Source organism: Mustela nigripes, chromosome 10 (assembly GCF_022355385.1).
Source record: "Mustela nigripes isolate SB6536 chromosome 10, MUSNIG.SB6536, whole genome shotgun sequence".
NCBI lineage: Eukaryota > Metazoa > Chordata > Mammalia > Carnivora > Mustelidae > Mustela > Mustela nigripes.
In genome coordinates, this window is record NC_081566.1 from 67,179,256 (window position 1) to 67,198,468 (window position 19,213).

The window sequence follows — 19,213 nt, forward strand, 5'->3', positions numbered from 1 at the left end:
GCAAAAGCAGAATGATGAGCGAGGTATTCTGTGCAGAAAGAGCAGAATACTGAATTATATTCCCTATATCAGGAATTTTTGGAGAATTTTAGGACCATTTTTTCTTAGGGTCTAGAACAAATAGTAGTAGCCCTGGCAGCAACTGCAGATGGCAGGAATGCTTGGTCTGGCCTGCGTTCTCTTTCTCTGTATTTGACGTCATCGCCTACACTCAGCCATCAGTAGGTGAGGGGCGCCAGCCTGGCTCGGTCAGCAGAGGGCGGGACTCTTCTTTTTCTTTTTCAAGATTTATTTATTTATTAGAGAGACAGAAAGAGAATGGGGCCGAAGGAGACAGAGAATCTCAAGCAGATTCCCCACTGAGCATTGAGCCCCTCACAGGGCTCAATCCCAGGACCACCAGATCATGACCTGAGCTGAAATCAAGAGTCCATGCTTGGGACGCCTGTGTGGCTCAGTCGTTAAGCCTCTGCCTTCAGCTCAGGTCATGATCCCAGGGTGCTGGAATCAAGCCTGGCACTGGGCTCCCCGCTCAGCGGGAAGCTTGCTTCTCCCTCTCCTACTCCCCCTGCTTGTGCTCCCTCTCTCACTGTGTCTGTCTCTGTCAAAATAAATAAATAAAATCTTTAAAAAAAAGAGCCCATGCTCAACAAGTTGAGCCACCCAGGCACCCCGGGTGGGACTCTTGATCTCTGTGTTCTGAGTTCAAGCCCCAAATTGGGCATAGAGCTTGCTTGGTAAATAAATAAATAAAATCAGCTCATGGCACATGAGTATTTGGATTTCTGAGTTGTCTTGAAATATCCGAGAGCTGGCAATAGGTAAGTCCTGCACTCCTTCCTTGAAATGAGTCTGGTTCATCACAGTTCCTACCCATCGTGTTCACTCATTTGCTTTACCTGCCTGGCTGCTGTTGAAATTTTCAATCCTGATCCATGATATCAGGTGTGTGCTTGTAGGAATAACTGAGGAGAGGGGCGCCTAGGGTGCCTCCGGCTCAGTTCATGACCCCAGGGTCCTGGAATCAAGCCCCATGTTGGCCTGCTTCTCCTTCTCCCTCTGCTTGTGACTCCCCCGCTGGTGCCCACGCTCATGCATGCTCTCTCTCTCTGACTGAGGAGAGGCAAGAGAGGGCAGCAGAGGGCAGGTCTTGCGAGCTTTAGTGTGATAGGCATGGTGTCTCTGTCCTGTATGGGGGTGGTCCAGAGGCTAACAGAGGTACATAGGAGATCGGAAAACTTTTTTGGAGGGGAGCGGCCTTTTATTTTATTTTTTCAATTTTATTTATTTATTTATTTAACAAAGAGAGACACAGCGAGAGAGGGAACACAAACAGCTGGAGTAGGAGGGAGTAGGAGCCGGAGAAGGAGCCGGAGCCGGAGAAGCAGGCTCCCCGCAGAGCAGGTAGCTGGATGTGGGGCTTCATCCTGTAGTGACCTATTTTTTTTTTTTTTAAGATTTTATTTACTTATTGGACAGAGATCACAAGTAGGCAGAGGCAGGCAGAGAGAGAGGAAGGGAAGCAGGCTCCCTGCAGAGCAGGACCTTGGGATCATGACCTGAGCTGAAAGCAGAGGCTTTAACCCACTGAGCCACCCAGGTGCTCCTGTAAGGACCTATTTTATATTTCTATTTTAGCCAGAGGCTTTCATTGAGGTTAAACAATAACTTTGTTGTTTAACCCTTTTTTTTTTTTTTAAGATTTTATTTATTTATTTGACAGAGATCACAAGTAGGGAGAGAGGCAGGCAGAGAGAGAGGAAGGGAAGCAGGCTCCCCGCTGAGCAGAGCGCCCGATTCGGGGCTTGATCCCAGGGTCCTGGGATCATGACCTGAGCCGAAAGCAGAGGCTTTAACCCACTGAGCCACCCAGGCGCCCCTGTTGTTTAACCCTTAAACAGTCCCTGCTCCCCTTCCCCCAGGGGACTTAAAAACAAGTCCCGGAAACCAGCCTCAGGTAACATAGCTCAAATACAAGGGTGGTCAGGCCAGGTGGAGACATCTGATCAGTGGGGGCGCAGGCTGTCTCCTAGCTACCAAGGTGATGGGCTAGTTTCCATGGCTACTGTGGGGTAAATTGTAATTCAATTAGCCACCTGTTTGTGGCCAGGCCCAACCACTTGGCCTTTGCTCTATAAAAGTTAGTCTGGAGGGCGCCTGGGTGGCTCAGTGGGTTAAGCCGCTGCCTTCGGCTCAGGTCATGATCTCAGGGTCCTGGATCGAGTCCCGCATCGGGCTCTCTGCTCAGCGGGGAGCCTGCTTCCTCCTCTCTCTCTCTGCCTGCCTCTCTGCCTACTTGTAATCTCTCTCTGTCAAATAAATAAATAAATCTTTAAAAAAAAAAAAAAAGTTAGTCTGGAAAGCAGGGAGGGGTCCTCCTTTGTAAGGGGAGGCCTCCACCGGTTTGACGGTGGGTCTGATTTTTTTTTTTTATTTGACAGAGAGAGAGAGAGTAACATCACAAGTAGGCAGAGAGGCAGGCACAGAGGGGGGCTCGATCCCAGGACCCTGAGATTATGACCTGAGCCAAAAGCAGAGGCTCAACCCACTGAGCCACCCAGGCACACCCGACGGTGGGTCTGATTCTTGATGCTTGGCGTGACATAAAGCTTTGCTTAACCTTCGCTTTGTATCAGTCTCGCTCATTTAATCACGGACCCATTATTGGGGTACCCATTTTTGGGGGGACCTAACAATGCCCGGACCCCAGCTGAAGGCAGACACTTAGGCGTCCCTGGGAGGAGACTTTAAAAAAACAAACAAACAAACAAACTAGTTTTATTGAGGTATAATTGATACAGCATAAACTGTACATATTTAACATATACAACTGATGAGTTTGGATATATGTGTACACTTGTGAAACCATTATAATATCAAGGTAATGAAAATATCCACCTCCAAATGTTTCCTTCTGTCCTCTCTCCCTCTCTCTCTCTCCTGCACGCGCGCACGTGTGCATGAGTGTGCTTGCGCGCGCGTGCGCGCGCGTGTGTGTGTGTGTGCGCGCGCACACGTGTTAAGACCGCCACATTGAGCAGGAGCCCAATGCGGGGCTTGATCCCAGGACCCCAGGATCATGACCTGAGCCTAAGGAACCTACGAAGGCACCTCCTTCTTAATGACTCTAAGTGCCTATATTGACAATCAACTGGACTTTAAGAAGAGAAGACAATGTACAAATAACTAAGGTTAGGTAACATTGACCCATTTGCTCAAGAGCTAAAGAAGCAGGTTTTTTGGGGTGGGTGATAACAGTTCTGTTTATTGGGTGTGAGGTGCCTGTGGAGCCCCCCAGTGGAGGGGTTCTATGGGCCACTGGATTAGTGGAGCTCAGGAGAAAAGACTGCACTCACACCTATCTAGCCATTGAGCCCCTCTTTCAACAATGGTGGCCTGAACAATTTATCCAGTCCCTGAGCTGAAGATGACTAAAAATGCTGGCTGAAATATTTTAAAAACTCAAAGCACTAATAAGACAGTGAGGAATTATTGGTGTTGAGAACATGAAAGACAGGAAAGCATGTAGGTGAGACCAGCAGTAGGACCACTTTCACCCTGGGGTCATTTGTGGATGAGAACTGGGGGAAAAAATGGGCAGTGTGGGGCAAGTGAGACTGAAATTATAGTCCAAATGTCCCCAAAGGTGAGAAAACTGGCAAACCATCTGCTGCTTTGGGGTTAGGATCCTGAAAGCTGTATTCCTGGGGGAAAGCTTGGAGTCAGGTACAGCACAAATAAATAGAAAATTCACACTCAAAATATTTAAAAAACAAAATTCAGAATCAATTATTAGGTCTAAGAATAAGTCAGACCCAACTGAAGAGCAAGTAATACATTGAAAGAAAAAACAAAGAAATTTACCCAAAATGAAGCACAGATTAAATGTGAATGAAAAACATAAGAGTGTTGGAGACAGAAGGGACACCATGAAAAAATCTGGTATAACTTTATCTGGAGCCCAGGAAGGAGGGGCTATAATGTATAATGTATATAAGGTAAAGAACATTTTTATCACCTCAGAAAGCTCACTCTTTTTTTTTTTTTTTGAAGGACATTTTCCCTGGATAAGGAACTCTAGATTGGAAGTTATTTTCCTTTAGCACATTTATTATATTATTTTACTATCTTTGGCTTCCATTTTTGCTGTGAAAAGTATTTTTTTTGCCAACCTAATGGTTGCTCCTTTGAAGGTAATCAATCCTCTCTCTCTCTTTTTTTTTTTTTCTATTTTAAAGATTTTGCCTGATTTAATTTCCTGCTCTTTCACCTTGATGGGTCGAAATATGGACAATCTTAATCTTACTTGAGGTTTATTGATCTTCTTGAATCTGTGAGGCTGACACACCTAATCTGTGCTCATAGAAATCAGGATCATAACTGCCTCTAGGGCCCGGGTAGAGGGTCAAGAGTGAGCTTTCTGGGGCGCCTGGGTGGCTCAGTGGGTTAAGCCGCTGCCTTAAGCTCAGGTCATTATCTCAGGGTCCTGGGATTGAGTCCCGAATAGGGCTCTCTGCTCAGCAGGGGGCCTGTTTCCCTTCCTCTCTCTCTGCCTGCCTCTCTGCCTACTTGTGATCTCTCTCTGTCAAATAAATAAAAAATCTTAAAAAAACAAAAAACAAAAAACAAAGGTGAAAGGGGCACCTGACTGGCTCATTCTTGATCTCAGGCTCCTGAGTTTGAGCTCCATGTCGGGCACAGAGCTTGCTTCCAAAAAGAAAGAAAACATATACAGAATTGAAATAATGCACACGTCTACATCTACCAAGAGAAACAGATGCATCTAGCCCCACAAATCTTGTACAAAAATGTTCTAGCGGCTCTATTCATAATGGCTCCAAGGTGGAAACAACACAAATCTGTTCCTGTGTGTCTCCCAGCTGGAGAACGGTTCGGAGGGAGGGCAATGGGACGCTGCTCATAAATAAAACACAACAAATTGCTGATAAATGCAAAAATGTGAAAGAATCTTGAAACGTGTCAAGCAAGAGAAACTAGACAAAAAAGAGTACATAGACTGTGAGTCCATTTATGTGAAGTTCAAGAACAGACACACCTAATTTGTGCTCATCGAAATCAGGATCATAATTGCCTCTAGGGCCCGGGTAGAGGGTCAAGAGTGAGCTTTCTGAGGTGATAAAAATGTTCTTTACCTTAATTTGGGTGATGGTTACATGGACAGAATACATTACTCAAAATGGAGATGAAAGCTTAAGAACTGTGTATTTTGGTGTAATAAATTATACACCAGTAAAGTCCTTAAAAGAATTACACAACAACAATAGCATATAATTCTGGGGGGGGGGTGACGGTGGTAAACAAATTATCCCTGCATTTTTCACCAGGAGGGCAAACGAATTGCACACAATTAGGCCTTGCTAAATCAAGGATGCATGTTGTGATTTTTTAAAAAAGATATTATTTACTTATTTGACACACAGAGATCACAAATGGGCAGAGAGACGGGCAGAGAGAAAGGAGCAGATCCCGCACTCTGGGACCATGACCTGAGCCGAAGGCAGAGGTTGTAACCCACTGAGCCACCCAGGCAGCCCCGCATGTTGTAATTTTTATTTTATTTTAATCAATTGACTAAAGAATGGGGTCAGGACCCGTGGGCAAAAAGCTGCTGCTGCATGTTGTAATTTTTAGAGTAGCCTCTAAAAGAGTAGAAAAAGTGGGTAATCCCCCAATTAACAGAGGCAGGTACACATAATCAGCACCAAAGAAGGCGAGAAGTCCGAGAAGAAGGACTCAGGAGGAACAAAAGCAGGGTCCCTGGGTGCCACACCAACGCAGGGGACAGCGCCTGCGCACGCGCGCTGGGAGCCCCTCCGGGGCGGGGGCGCGTCCGCGGCGGGGCGGGGGTGCGGTGACTTGGCGCGGGCGCTCGCGGGGTCTTGTCCCTGCCTGTGCTCGTTTTTTCTGAGGTCTCTGTGGAAGGCTGCCTCCGTTTCCCTTCTAGCCGGTCATCGTCGGTGCTTTTCCCTCCGATCCACTCAGCAGAATGTGCTCTCCTGCCTCAGGTTTCTGGACTTTGTTGCCTGAAGTCCCTTCCTATTCCCTTCACTCGCTGATGCCAAGCACTGTCCTAAAGCCCGCATTTGCAGGGACGAAGAGGGCTGTTGCACTTAAGACAGAAAAAAAGACAACCCTGTAGCAGAGGATGGTTTCGATCCATCGACCTCTGGGTTATGGGCCCAGCACGCTTCCGCTGCGCCACTCTGCTACCCGCAGGCAGGTTTTCTCCGGGTTCCAGAAGAAAGCTCCCAAGCACCTTCTATAACCCGCGCCGCCTAGTGTGTGGTTTAAAAAAAAAAAAAATTGTCGCTGCCTCTAAGTCCGTTTTCATTGGCTAATTTCTGACACAGCAGGCGTTTCTTATTGGCTCGCAGGCTGGTCGAACAAAGTAAACCAATGGGCATTAGAGGCCTGTAGGGCCGGAGCCAATCGCGCCAGGGTTTGTTGGGACGCGCCGGCAAGCCGCGTCTGCGGCGTCTGTTCCTCTGAGGAGAGGGGCGGTTGGTGTGGCCTCCATTGTTCGGGTTGTAGGCGCCATGAGGTAAAGGCACCGGGGGTTCTGGGCAGGGCTGGCGTACTCGCCCGAAAGCTTCGGGGAGGTGGGCCGATGGGAGCCGGAGACCCCGGAGGGGTCGCGTGCCCGGGGCTGCCGGAGGGCAGCGGGCAGGGGCGAGGGCGGCGGGCGAGGGCCGCGGCGGGCCGGGCGGACGCGGGATGGCGGCTCCGGGGGCCACGGGCGTTACCCGTGCGGCGGCCCCCTGGGCGGCCGCTCTGGTCTCCGAGGCGGGGCACCTGGAACGCGGAGGGCGGCCGCGGGGCCCCTGCGGCGGAGCCCACGCCAGCGCGAATGTCTTGCCTTTCCAGGGGTGACAGAGGCCGTGGGCGCGGCGGGCGCTTTGGTTCCCGAGGAGGCCCCGGAGGAGGGTGAGTGCCGGGGGCCGGCGCCCCTGCCGGGTCAGCGTCGGTCCGCCGTCCGCGCGGTCGGCGCTGGGAGGTCCCGGCCGCAGGGAGTCGTCTCCCCGCCCGCGCCCCTGCCGAGCGACCGCGGCGCGCGAGGCCGTTTGGCTTTTCCGAGGAGTAAGCGGCGTCGTTTCCCCTGTCGTAGGTTCAGGCCCTTCGTGCCGCACATCCCGTTCGACTTCTACCTGGTGAGTACGGCGGGGGCGCTTCCCGGGCGCTTCCCGGGCCTGGGCGCCGCGTCCGGAGAGCGTCGGCGATCTCAGGCCCGGAACCTTCGTTCCGAGCGACTGGCTGGGTCCCCGCCGAGTCCGCCGGTCCCTCCCGCAGGCATCCCGGGTTGAGCGTCTGAGGAGCGGAAGCAGGTGCAGGGCGCTCTGCTGTCCGAGGCTCCCGCCGTGGCCGCGGGGAGCGGGAGCGCGCCTGCCGGACTCGGGGTCACTTTCGTGCTTTCCTTGCGGCTAGTGCGAGATGGCCTTCCCGCGGGTGAAGCCGGCGCCGGATGAGACGTCCTTCAGTGAGGCCTTGCTGAAGAGGAACCAGGACCTCGCCCCCAACTCTGCCGAGCAGGTGCGCTCTGCGGCCCACGAGGGGCCGGGCTCCGCGTCTGAAACTCCTCCCGGGGTGAACTGTGCCCTGGTCTCCCCGAGGGAGGGTGCCGGTGGGCTCCGTCCACAGGTTACGTGTGCGGTTATGTCCCCACTGGGGGACCTGTCTTTGGGTCAGAAAGTTCCTCGCTCCTGGCATATTCAAGGCAGAAGGTCAGAGTGTCTGCAGAGCGCGGCGTCCGCCCGGACTCAGCTTGTGTGGAAAGGGTTAGGGAAAGTACTCCGACTCTGAGAAGTGGCTTGCAGTTTTTCACTGTAGGGTATTTCTGTTTCCTGTTGTTTTTCAGGCCTCTATCCTTTCTCTGGTGACGAAAATAAACAATGTGATTGACAATTTGATTGTGGCTCCAGGGACATTCGAAGTGGTGAGTTTTTAATGATTTAGTCATAGGAACGGCAGTCTTGGTAGTGTGGGTAGCGTTTCCTTGGCGCCCATCTCTTAATTCTTCAGTTACTTGTTCTCCAAGCAAAGTACAGTGGAATTCCTTTGGAGTGGTGACGTGGTGGGGACAAGACTTGTGTCAGCGCTCTGAGCTAGCCATAATGTACTAGTTTTTTCATGTGGTTGTTTTGGGATAGGATTTGACTTCTGCTGCTTCTAAGTCTGGCTAATAATTGTAATTGACTTCTGAAAGGAAATAGTTGTTTTTTTTTTTTTTAAGGTTCTATTTATTTATTTGAAAGAGGGAGCGTGCACATCAGCATGAGTGTGGGGGAAGGCAGAGGGACAAGTAGAAGCCCTGCTAAGTGGGGAGCCCAATGCAGACAGATCCCCAGGACCCTGAGACCACCACCTCAGCCGAAGTCAGGCTGACATACTTAACCAGTAGCAACCCAGGCACACCTAGACAGTCTTTTTCACTTCTGCATTTTTTTCCTCCCGGAAATCCTTCTTCCAACAGCAAATTGAAGAAGTCCGACAGGTGGGATCATATAAAAAGGGAACAATGACTACAGGACACAACGTGGCTGACCTGGTGGTAATCCTAAAGATTCTGCCAACATGTGAGTGCACCTCTTTATGGCCACAGGAGCAGAAAGTTGAGTTTGAGGCATGGGGATCTTTAAAGCCCAGACTGCTTTTCTTTTTTCTTTGTTTGTTTGTTAAGGTTTTGTTTATGAGAGAGAGAGAAAGAACATGAGCCATGGTGGCAGGGGGCGAGGGGATTGGCAGGGAGAAGCAGATTCCCCACTGAGCAGGAGTCTGACCCAGGGCTTGATCCCAGGACCTATGAGATCATGACCTGAGCTGAAGGCAGCCACTTAACCAACTGAGACACCCAGGAGCCCCTAAAGCCCATATTTCTTGTGAGGATGATTGTTTGGAAGACAAATGGGAAATTTATTTTTTTTAACGTGCGCTGAGGTAATAAGGGACAAAGTCTGGACGGTGTGTCTGAAAAAATGTATGTCTGGTTCCTAAAGGGCAGTGTTTCTCATTTGGTGATTTTTGTCTCCCATGGGATATTTGGCTGTATCTAGAGACAGTTTGGGCTATGGCATCCAAGGAGTAGAGATCAATTCACAGGACATACTCTGTCCTCCAACTGTCAAAGAATTATCCAGCCTCAAAGGGGATTAGGGCCACTGATGAGAAACCCTACTACTCAAAAAATAAAAACAAAAATGGGGTATGGGTATAGGAGGTATCCTGTTCTCTGAGCCTTCCGGTTTCTCTGTTGAGGTGTTAGTTTCCCCTTGTAAAAGTGTTTATTCTTTATTCTTTTTTTTTTTTAAGATTTTTATTTCTTTATTTGACACATCACAAGTAGGCAGAGAGAGAGAGGAGGAGGAGGCAGGCTCCCTGCCGAGCAGAGAGCCCGATTTGGGATCATGACCTGAGCCAATGGCAGAGGCTTTAACCACTGAGCCACCCAGGCACCCCTAAAAGTGTTTATTCTTGCTTGCCGTTGCTCCAACCTTGCATGTGGGGCAGAAATCAGAGGGGGGAGTAGTACAGAGCTGTATAGCCTTTGAATAATTGTTTATGGTCTCTTTTTCTCTCATCTAGTGGAAGCTGTTGCTGCCCTAGGGAACAAAGTTGTGGAAAGTCTAAGAGCACAGGATCCTTCTGAAGGTTTGAGTTTGTTACTGAACATGTATTTAGTGGTCATAGGAGCCAGGTGTATAATTTCAAGTACACTTTTTAACAAAGTCTGGTCAGGCTAGAAGGAAGAGTGAATGTAGAGTTTTATGTTGGGGAAGTTTTTGACCGTGATCTCCAGTGTTCAGAATCCTGTTGCATCTCCTTTACCTTTATTTACTCTTTTTTTTTTTTTTTTTTAAGATTTTATTTATTTACTTGAGAGAGAGACAGTGAGAGAGAGCATTAATGAGGAGAAGGTCAGAGAGAGAAGCAGACTCCCCATGGAGCTGGGAGCCTGATGTGGGACTCGATCCCGGGACTCCAGGATCATGACCTGGGCCGAAGGCAGTCGTCCAACCAACTGAGCCACCCAGGCGTCCCTACTCTTTTTTTTTTTAATAGTCAAGGCTATTTTTTATTTTATTTTATTTTAAAGATTTTATTTATTTATTTGACAGAGAGATCACAAGCAGGCAGAGAGGCAGGCAGAGAGAGAGGAAGGGAAGCAGGCCCCCCGCTGAGCAGAGAGCCTGATGCGGGACTCGACCCCAGGACCCTGAGATCATGACCTGAGCTGAAGGCAGTGGCCTAACCCACTGAGCCACCCAGGCGCCCTATTTTTTATTTTTTAAAATATTTTATTTATTTGACAGAGCAAGAGGGGGAGAAAGACCACAAATAGGGGGAAGCACCAGAAGGAGGGGGAGGGGCAGACTTCCTTCTGAACAGGGAGCCCCATATAGGGCTTGATCCCAGGATCCCGATGACGTGGACCCAGGATCCCATGACCTGAGCCAAAGGCAGATGCTCAACCAACTGAGCCACCCAACCGTTCCTACTTTTTTATTTTTTAAGATTTTATCGACTTAGCATGGGCAGAGCAGGGGAAGAGGGACAAGTAGATTGCATGCTGAGCACAGAGCCAGATGCAGGCCTTAGTCTCACAACCCTGCCATCATGACCTGAGCTAAAATCAAGAGTCAGATATGCAGTCAACTGAGCCACCCAGGCATGCCTACTTTTTACTTTTTTTTTTTTTTTTAAGAATTTATGTATTTGACACTGAGAGGTCACAAGTAGGCAGAGAGGCAGGCAGAGAACGGGGTGACGGGGGGTGAAGCAGGCTGGCTCCCAGTTGAGCAGAGAGCCCAATGCAGGGCTCAATCCTGGGATCCTGGGACCCTGGGATCATGGGATCATGACTTGAGCTAAAGGCAGAGGCTTAACTCACTGAGCCACCCAGGCACCTCTACTTTTTTAAAGTTTAAGTAATTGCTATATCCAGTGTGGGGCTTGAACTCACACCCTAGAGATCAAGGGTCCCATGTTCTACCCACTGAGCCAGCCAGGAGCTCCATGTCCATTACTTTTAAAATTGTATTCTGAATCCTCATTCTGGACTTTTAATATTTTATTAAAGGTTTTTATTTATTTATTTGAGAGACACACTACTTGCTTGCTCCCAGGGAAGAGGGGGTAGAGTGGGAGGGAAAGGGATAAGCTGATCCTGCGCCCAGTGCAGAGCCGACATAGGGCTTCATCTCAGGACCCTGACACCAAGACCTGAGCCAAAACCAAGAGTCAGATACCCGGTAGACTGAGTCACCCAGGTGCCCCTGGATTTTGCTATTTTTAAAAACCTATTTATTCCCCTGCTCCCACTGTAGATTTATCTCTTGGTAATATAAAAGAAATGGGAAAGTTACAGCTTTTGATTTTCTTTCAGTTTTGACCATGTTGACCAATGAAACTGGCTTCGAGATTAGTTCTTCTGACGCTACAGTAAAGATTCTCATTACAACGGTGCCGCCCAATCTCCGAAAACTGGACCCAGAACTCCATTGTTAGTTCTTTTTTTCTGTTGCTGAGATAGTTGGGAAAACAAAACATGGCATAAAGTTGCTGTTAAGTTCACTTATTAGCTTGTTGCTATTCCATGTGAAGCCTTCTGCACTTAAGTTGATGCCTAGACTTTGCTGTTTCCCTCTGTAATTTGGAGAGTTTTACCAGCTTGCTAGTGAAATTGTTACATGGGATGGCTAAGAAAGCAACTGGTGGAGGACTTAAGGAAGAGTGAGGAAATATTTATGGGGGGGGTTGGCTCTTGGAGAAAGTGGTAGATCTTGCATACTTTTACATTTGATTTGGAGGAAGAACAGTGATTTTTGGACGAATGATTTGCTGATCTGAGGAACATGGGGTGGTTTAAGAAATTAGGAAGTTACCCTGTCTTGCAAGTTCTTGGGACTATGGCAGTGTGGCTGAATTGCTTGCTTCATCATGGTAGTATTTCATTGTGGCCTGTTGTGCTTGTCTTCTAGTGGATATCAAGGTGTTACAAAGTGCCTTAGCAGCCATCAGACATGCCCGTTGGTTTGAGGAAAATGCTTCTCAGTCCACGTGAGTCACTCATTATTTGAGTTAAAATTAATAACTAATTAATAGTGCGTAACCACATCCCCCATACTTCCTCTGTTAGAACTTTTTTGGCTATAATTTGTCAGGGTTGGTTTTTGGTAGGGTTTTCTTTTTCTTAAACTTCAAGTAAACAAATTTAGATTGAAACAGAATGTGTAGTTTTGGAAATAAAATCAGCTCTGTACCTGGGGGATGGAAATACATGAACTTATTAATCTCTGGGTCCCTCTTACTTTCAGAGTTAAAGTTCTCATCAGACTGCTGAAAGACCTGAGGATTCGTTTTCCTGGCTTTGAGCCCCTCACACCCTGGATCCTTGACCTACTCGTAAGTAAAGAAGGGCATTTGGGGGCGCCTGGGTGGCTCAGTGGATTAAGCCACTGCCTTCAGCTCAGGTCATGATCTCAGGGTCCTGGGATCGAGTCCTGCATTGGGCTCTCTGCTCAACGGGGAGCCTGCATCCCCCTCTCTCTCTGCCTGACTCTCTGCCTACTTGTGATCTCTGTCTGTCAAATAAATAAATAAAATCTTAAAAAAGGGGGGGGCATTTGGCAGTTCCTGCTCATCCCTACTTAAAAGTAGTTACTCTGAAACCCATCAGGGTCTGAAATTTGGTGAAGCTGAAAATGAATTCCATGGTGGGCAAAGTAATCCCGTAAATATACAAGGTTTATTACTTCCTTGGGTTTTTGGAGTATTCAGTTGAATGAGTAATTGGCTACCCTTAAGCCTTTTTGTTACTGATCTCATTTCAGTAATGTGATAATGGAAGGAAATTACTGAATGAACAGCCATTTCAGAATTGCTCATGAACATTGGAGCTAGGCCTTAATAACCAGTTTTCTCTTGGATGGTTTCAAGTTTGTTTGGCTAGATACGGCAAGTTCCTGGCGCACCTACCAGATTGTTTCTTTTCCAGGGGCACTATGCTGTGATGAACAATCCCACCAGACAGCCTTTGGCCCTAAACGTGGCATACAGGTATGACTGGCTACTTTGGGTTTGGGGCTGGGTTTAAGTGGTCTTTGTGTTCTCTTAATGATCTTGTGTGTTTCAGGCGTTGCTTACAGATTCTGGCTGCAGGACTGTTTCTGCCAGGGTCGGTGGGCATCACTGACCCCTGTGAGAGTGGCAACTTCAGAGTACACACAGTCATGACTCTGGAACAACAGGTATTGGGACAGCGCTGATATGGTCTGTTATGCCCCACTCTCGTCAGAAGGCAAAGGGAATGTGGTCTTTGCCGGCGGGGGGGGGGTGGGTCAAGATCTAGGGGTTCTCACAGACTTTGTTCCTGAATTTAAGGTTGTCTTTATATTCATGATAATATTCATCAGATAAGTACTTTGATTTATCTTGCTAGTTTACCCTCACTTTGCTATCCTTTAGGACATGGTGTGCTACACAGCTCAGACTCTGGTCAGAATCCTCTCACATGGTGGTTTTCGGAAGATTCTCGGCCAGGAGGGTGATGCCAGCTGTGAGTGCTCACCGTGGGTCCCGGGTTCTTTGTGCTGCTCTGTGGTCTGCAAAGAAGCCCTGCACTGCTCAGATGTCTTGCTGTTTCTACTGTGTAGATCATGAGTTGTATGCTCGACTACTTGGCTTAAAATCACTTTTTCTTTTCTAGATCTTGCTTCTGAAATATCTACCTGGGATGGAGTGATAGTGACACCTTCAGAAAAGGCTTATGAGAAGCCACCAGAGAAGAAGGAAGGGGAGGAAGAGGAAGAGAATACGGAAGAACCACCTCAAGGAGAGGAAGAGGAAAGCATGGAGACTCAGGAGTGACCTTCCTCTCTCTTCATCCCTTTTCTTTTCCAAGGGAAAGACTGCAGCCTAAGCTAACTGCTACTGGGCTTTATATGGTGGCATTTCTGAGGGATGGGGAGACAGGAAGGAACATAAACTCTATAGAAGGGAGTGTCATTCCACTGGGTTCTGATTGGCCAGGATGAGCCAGAAGTCTCCCATTTATGATCTATGCCATCCATCTATAGTGAAGCAGCCTACCAGCTTTTCTTCCTAAGACTTAAGAGAACCCAGTTCCTGGAAACCTCTCTCAACCAGTACTTTGTTATTGAAATGTTGTGAGCTGTTAGTGTCTGATTTTTTTTTTTCTTTTCTAAGAAAAATAAAGTACTTCCTAGTAGGGCTCTTGGTCTTGTTTTTCATTGGCACCTGAGAACCTTTTTTGCTTTCTGTACTCTTAAGTAAAAGTGATACTTGAGTCTTTTCGTTATAAACACTAGATCATTATTTGAATCAAAGTACAATGACTCTTGGGGACGCCTGGGTGGCTCAGTTGGTTAAGAGGCTGCCTTCGGCTCAGGTCATGATCCCAGAGTCCTGGGATCGAGTCCCACATCGGGCTCCTTGCTCGGCAGGGAGCCTGCTTCTCCCTCTGCCTCTGCCTGCCTCTCTGTCTGCCTGTGCTCGCTCTCTCTCCCTCTCTCTCTCTGACAAATAAAATCTTAAAAAAAAAAAAAGTACAATGACTCTTGGAACCTTTCCATACACCAGGGTAAACTAGAACACTGTTTAAGCATTTATTGAATTAAATGGTTCTAGCAATACTGCTACTTTATTCAAGACAAGTGCAGTCAACAAAAGAGGGTATAGACAGGAGTTGTTACCTTGACTTTGCCTGCCCTCTTCTCCAAATCCTCTGTAAACAGAAAAGTCACAAGTAGAGGACATGCAACAGAAGAACAGAACTAGGCCTGAAGGTAGAGGAGTTCTGTCTTGAGTATGTACAGGCCTCAGCTCATTCTTGGAAGCAAGAGTCATAAGTCCTTTGGGATCATTGATCCTGCCGTACACGGGTTTCTTTGAGGCCCCACATAAATGGGTAAGACTTAAGTGCTTCAAACAAACTGGGCTGCTATGCTGATGTCCCATGATCTACAGGGAGTCCTGGAAGAAAAGCAGCTGGGGAACAGTACTTGTGCTACTCTGAGGCCACGGGTGGCTCCCATCTTCTGGCCTATTACTTGCTTGGGGAACCAGGAGGGTAAACCCCTGAATCCAGCATTGCCCTCCTGCGGGCTGTTTCCTTGGCCACGCTGTGGTTTAGCCGCCTCAGTCGTTCCTATAAGACAAGATTTGAATCATGGGGCGCCTGGGTGGCTCAGTTGTTAAGCGTCTGCCTTCAGCTCAGGTCATGTTCCCAGGATCCTGGGCTCCTGCCCCACCATCAGGCTCCCTGCTCGTCGGGAAGCCTGCTTCTCCCTCTCCCATTCCCCCCTGCTTGTGTTCCCGCTCTTGCTGTATTTCTTAAAATCTTTAAAGAACAAGATTTGGAGTCTTAACTACTCTGTGAAAGGCTCCAGCACTCCCTGTCAACTAGGTGCAGAACGGTACCTTGGGCTTGCTCCATCTCCACGTCAGTCTCCTACAGAATATAACAGTGTCCAGGAGAGGAACTGGGAATGAGTTCTACTACGCCTGACACTAGCTGACAACTTCCTTTGTTTCACTGCCTTGGGGACTGTGGGATGTCCCTGACGACTTGGAAAGAATCACTGCTGGTGGGGGATTTTTTTTTTACCTGCGCGTTCTGTAGAATGTTGTTGACCAAGACCACTCGCCGCCGGGCATTAAGCAGCTTCTTCACGTAGGGGTCGAGGTCCAGGGCCACCTTCTGATCCTCATTGATCCGGCACAGTTCTGGGGGATGGAAGGAAGGAGCAGCGAACACCACATGGTTCCCTTCCTGCTCCTAGGGAGAGCAGGCTGGTAAATGGGATTTAAACACGCCTGCACCCACGTGGGCCGGCCACTAGAACCCCGGAAAGCAGAATCCACTGCAGCCTCGCAGCCCTGCCAGCCCATGACCGAAGCCCACCCCGAGCTCGGCTAAACGTGAGGCTCTAGAAGGTCGCTGCAGGGTCGCTGGTCCACGGGGTGCTACTCACCAGAAGCTAGGTTGTCAATCTGTTCCCGTAGTTCTACCTGGCTCTCTCTGCAAAGAGGTACGAGACCCACACTGTCAGTTACCGGGACTCGAAAAACCCACTCCCTCAAGGACTCCCCAGGTGCGGGGAGGCGCCATCACCACCACCACTACCACCCCGAGGCCGCCCGGCCGCCCGGCCTCTCCCTCCAGACCCGCGCGAGACTCCGCCCCCTTCACGCACAATCCCCGCCCCCTCCGGTACAGCACTCCTCCTCCTCCTCCCCTCCCCTCCCCTCCCCTCAGGAGGAGAGGCCCGGCCCCGCCCCGCCCCTCCCTCTCGGACCTGACGGCATGGACGTGAGAGTCCAGCTGCTGCACAGCCGGTCGCAGGAACTCGAGGAGCCCCTCGGCGAAAAGGTCGCGGCCTGCGGGACCTGCCACTGGGGTCCCGGCCCCGGACACAGCGGCGGAACTAGCCGCCGCCATTACGAGCCGTCCTTCCGCCCGGAACGTGCCGCACGGGCCGCCGGGAACTGGAGTCGCGCTCTCGTGCGCCACCAGGGGGCGCCTGGGAGCTGCTGGCTGGACGCAGCCTGGGGACTTCTGGGAAACCGAGTCTCCGCGACCGGGGGCGGAGCGGGGCGGGGCGACCTGCAGTTCCTTGGAGGCCCGGGAGAAGCGGTGTGGGGGGGCGTCTCCAGACCTCGGGGGTGGAAGGAGCCATTTGGGGGGCGGCTGTCTTGGGTGTTCTGCAAAGGTGAGAAAGGGAGTGCTTGTCTCTCTGGTTGCGCTTAGCCTCCCGTGCTGCCCAGGTCTATTCATCGTGTGTGTGGTCTCCTATTTCCGACTTGCGCGTGCGCCTTTTGACGGCGCTGCAGCGCCTCCAGAGGAAGCAGGAGTAATACTAAGTCTTACAGGGAATGAAGTCGTTACCCCTGCCGCGTGGATGCGCCTTGGCGACTCGGCTGGGTGAACTCAGCAGTACTGTCGGGTTATTGCATGAAGGACCCAGAGCAGAGCAGTCAAATCCGTGGAGATCAAATGTGCTTTTGGTTCCTTCTCAGAACAGGGTTGCCAGGGGAGTTCCTGCTTAATGGGTCGAGTTTCAGTACAGGATGATGAAGTTCTAGAGATGAGGAATGATGACGCCGTAATGTGCATTTGCTTAACGCCACTGAACTGTTAAAAATGGTTGAAGTGGTAAATTTTATGTGTATTTTGCCACAGTAAAGCAAAATTTAAACCCTACATGTGCTTCCATATTTTCATTTTTTCCTTCCTTCAAAAAGTTTCCTTAGTTTTGTTGTGCTTTTCATGGCTTTCCTGAGTTTACCGTCTTGTTGAATTCTCAACCCAAGGCACAGTGTCTTAAGCTCTGGAGTGTTCCAGTGGCTCACAGTCCTGTGGCCCTGGGGTAAGGTGTGTGTGGAAGTGCTCCTGGAGGGCAAAGGGGTCCCCAGAGATAAGTGGCACCAGACCGTTCAGCCTTGAGCTTCATCCTCAGGAATGAAAGAGGAGAGGTGTTTAAATCACTGTGGGAGGGCGCCTGGGTGGCTCAGTTGGTCAAGTGACTGCCTTCAGCTCTGGTCATGATCCTGGGGTCCTGGGATCAAGTAGCGCATGGGGTGGGGGGGGGTTTCCTGCTCACCGGGGAGCCTGCTTTTCTCTCTCCCTCTGCCTCTCCCCCTGCTTGTACTCTCCCTTTCATGCTCTCTGTCAAATAAATTTTAAAAATTAAAAAAATTTTTTTTAAAGATTTTATTTATTTATTTGACAGAGATCACAAGTAGGCAGAGAAGCGAAGAGAGAGGAGGAAGGAGGCTCCCCGCTGAGCAGAGAGCCTGATGCGGGGCTCCATCCCAGGGCCCTGAGATCATGACCTAAGCGGAAGGCAGAGGCTTAATCCACTGAGCCATCCAGGCGCCCCAAAATTTTTTTAAAAATAAAAAAAAAAAATCACTGTGAGAGACTGGTGGTCCACAGCTAGGAAACTAAGGCTCCAAGTGTGATAGCTTTTAAAGCTTTGTACGCTTTTTGTTGTTTGTTTATTTCTCTGTATCTTTCCCTCTAGTAATTAGAGCTCAAAGTCTTCTGAGAATCTGGAGGCTTATTATGGGAGTCAGCAACGGGAAGGGGGTAGCTAAGGTAACTGGAACCGGCCTAGCGAGGACGAAGCCCAGAGGATAGAGTGGTGATAGTGTTGAAGAGGAAGGAATAAGGGCTAAGTCCTTGAGGCCTGTACAGGAGAGAGACCAAGGGCTGGTCTGGGTTGGGAAAGGAGGTTAGTGGCTCAGTGTCTAGACATGATGCCCCCAAGGTGGCCACATTTCAGGTACCTTTTTGAAGTAAGGTTGTAAAATTTGTAAAACGGAACAATAAAAAAAAAAAAAACCTGGAATACTAGGTAAAGTTGAATTTCAGATAAACAATTTCTTTCCTTTTTTTTTTAGGTTTCATTTATTTATTTATTTATTTTCGAGAGAGTAGACGGGAGCAGAGAGATTCCCATACTCCCTGCTGAGCATGGGTCCTGATAATGGGCTCCATCTCACAACTCTGAGCTCATGACCCAAGCCAATGTCAAGAGTCAGATGCCTGGGATGCCTGGGTGCCTCAGTTAGTTAAGCATCTGCCTTTAGCTCTGGTCATGATCCCAGGATCTTGAGATCAAGCCCTGCATCAGGCTCCCTAAGCAGGGAGCTTGCTTCTCTCTCTTCTCCCTGCTGGTGCTCCCTCTCTCTCAAGTAAAAAAAAAAAAAAATGTTTAGGGGAACTTGGGTGGCTGCCTTTGGCTCTGGTCATGATCTTGGGGGTCCTGGGATCGAGCCCTGTGTCAGGTTCGTTGCTCAGTGGGGAGCCTTCTTCTCCCTCTGTTGCTCCCCTGTTTGTGCTCTGTCTCTCTCTGTCAAGTGAAATCTTAATAAAGTAAAGTAAAATCAAATCTTTTTTTTTTTTTTTAAAGAGTCAGACACCTAACCAACTGAGCCATCCAGACATTCCAACAACAAATAATTTTGGAGTATAAGTATCTATCTGGTAATCCTACTTCAAAGGCTGGTTCTCTGCGAAAAATCACTCCTGCTCTCTTTGTATGCTTTCCTTTCCACTCTTCCTATCACTTCCAGTTAGCTCTGATCTCTCCTGAGGGCACTACAACACCTCGATTGATCTTGCCTGCAGTCTCTCTACCCCCCAGGTTAATCTGCACTCTGTAACATCAGATTA

General features: G+C 49.1%; 2 protein-coding genes and 1 non-coding gene across 3 annotated transcripts; 1 reads left to right on the top strand and 2 right to left on the bottom strand.

Annotated features, from left to right (window-relative positions):
• Positions 1 to 6,157: 6,157 nt before the first annotated feature.
• Positions 6,158 to 6,229, bottom strand: TRNAM-CAU (transfer RNA methionine (anticodon CAU)). Its single transcript has one exon. It is a non-coding gene; the product is annotated as a tRNA-Met (tRNA).
• Positions 6,230 to 6,455: 226 nt separating this feature from the next.
• ILF2 (interleukin enhancer binding factor 2) lies at positions 6,456 to 14,244 on the top strand. Its single transcript, XM_059413908.1, has 14 exons — positions 6,456 to 6,562; positions 6,886 to 6,945; positions 7,127 to 7,169; positions 7,444 to 7,548; positions 7,874 to 7,951; positions 8,489 to 8,591; positions 9,598 to 9,663; positions 11,399 to 11,515; positions 11,994 to 12,072; positions 12,330 to 12,417; positions 13,010 to 13,071; positions 13,148 to 13,262; positions 13,480 to 13,570; positions 13,721 to 14,244. The coding sequence occupies exons 1-14, from the start codon at positions 6,558 to 6,560 to the stop codon at positions 13,879 to 13,881; spliced, it is 1,173 nt and encodes a 390-aa protein (XP_059269891.1). The 5' UTR covers positions 6,456 to 6,557; the 3' UTR covers positions 13,882 to 14,244.
• A 381-nt stretch (positions 14,245 to 14,625) lies between these two features.
• Positions 14,626 to 16,524, bottom strand: SNAPIN (SNAP associated protein). Its single transcript, XM_059413917.1, has 4 exons — positions 16,332 to 16,524; positions 16,008 to 16,054; positions 15,641 to 15,759; positions 14,626 to 15,181 (listed from the first exon to the last, which is right to left on the bottom strand). The coding sequence occupies exons 1-4, from the start codon at positions 16,472 to 16,474 to the stop codon at positions 15,080 to 15,082; spliced, it is 411 nt and encodes a 136-aa protein (XP_059269900.1). The 5' UTR covers positions 16,475 to 16,524; the 3' UTR covers positions 14,626 to 15,079.
• Between the last annotated feature and the right edge of the window lie 2,689 nt (positions 16,525 to 19,213).

What these genes read in the sequence shown, in the direction of transcription:
- ILF2 (XM_059413908.1), top strand. An exon ending in ACTGGACCCAGAACTCCATT is followed by an intron (nt 11,516 to 11,993) that starts GTTAGTTCTTTT and finishes CTTGTCTTCTAG; the next exon opens with TGGATATCAAGGTGTTACAA. An exon ending in CCTGGATCCTTGACCTACTC is followed by an intron (nt 12,418 to 13,009) that starts GTAAGTAAAGAA and finishes TTTCTTTTCCAG; the next exon opens with GGGCACTATGCTGTGATGAA.
- SNAPIN (XM_059413917.1), bottom strand. Translation starts at nt 16,474, where the DNA reads ATGGCGGCGGCTAGTTCCGCCGCTGTGTCCGGGGCCGGGACCCCAGTG. An exon ending in TCTCACGTCCATGCCGTCAG is followed by an intron (nt 16,055 to 16,331) that starts GTCCGAGAGGGA and finishes ACCTCTTTGCAG; the next exon opens with AGAGAGCCAGGTAGAACTAC. An exon ending in ACATTCTACAGAACGCGCAG is followed by an intron (nt 15,182 to 15,640) that starts GTAAAAAAAAAA and finishes CTTGTCTTATAG; the next exon opens with GAACGACTGAGGCGGCTAAA.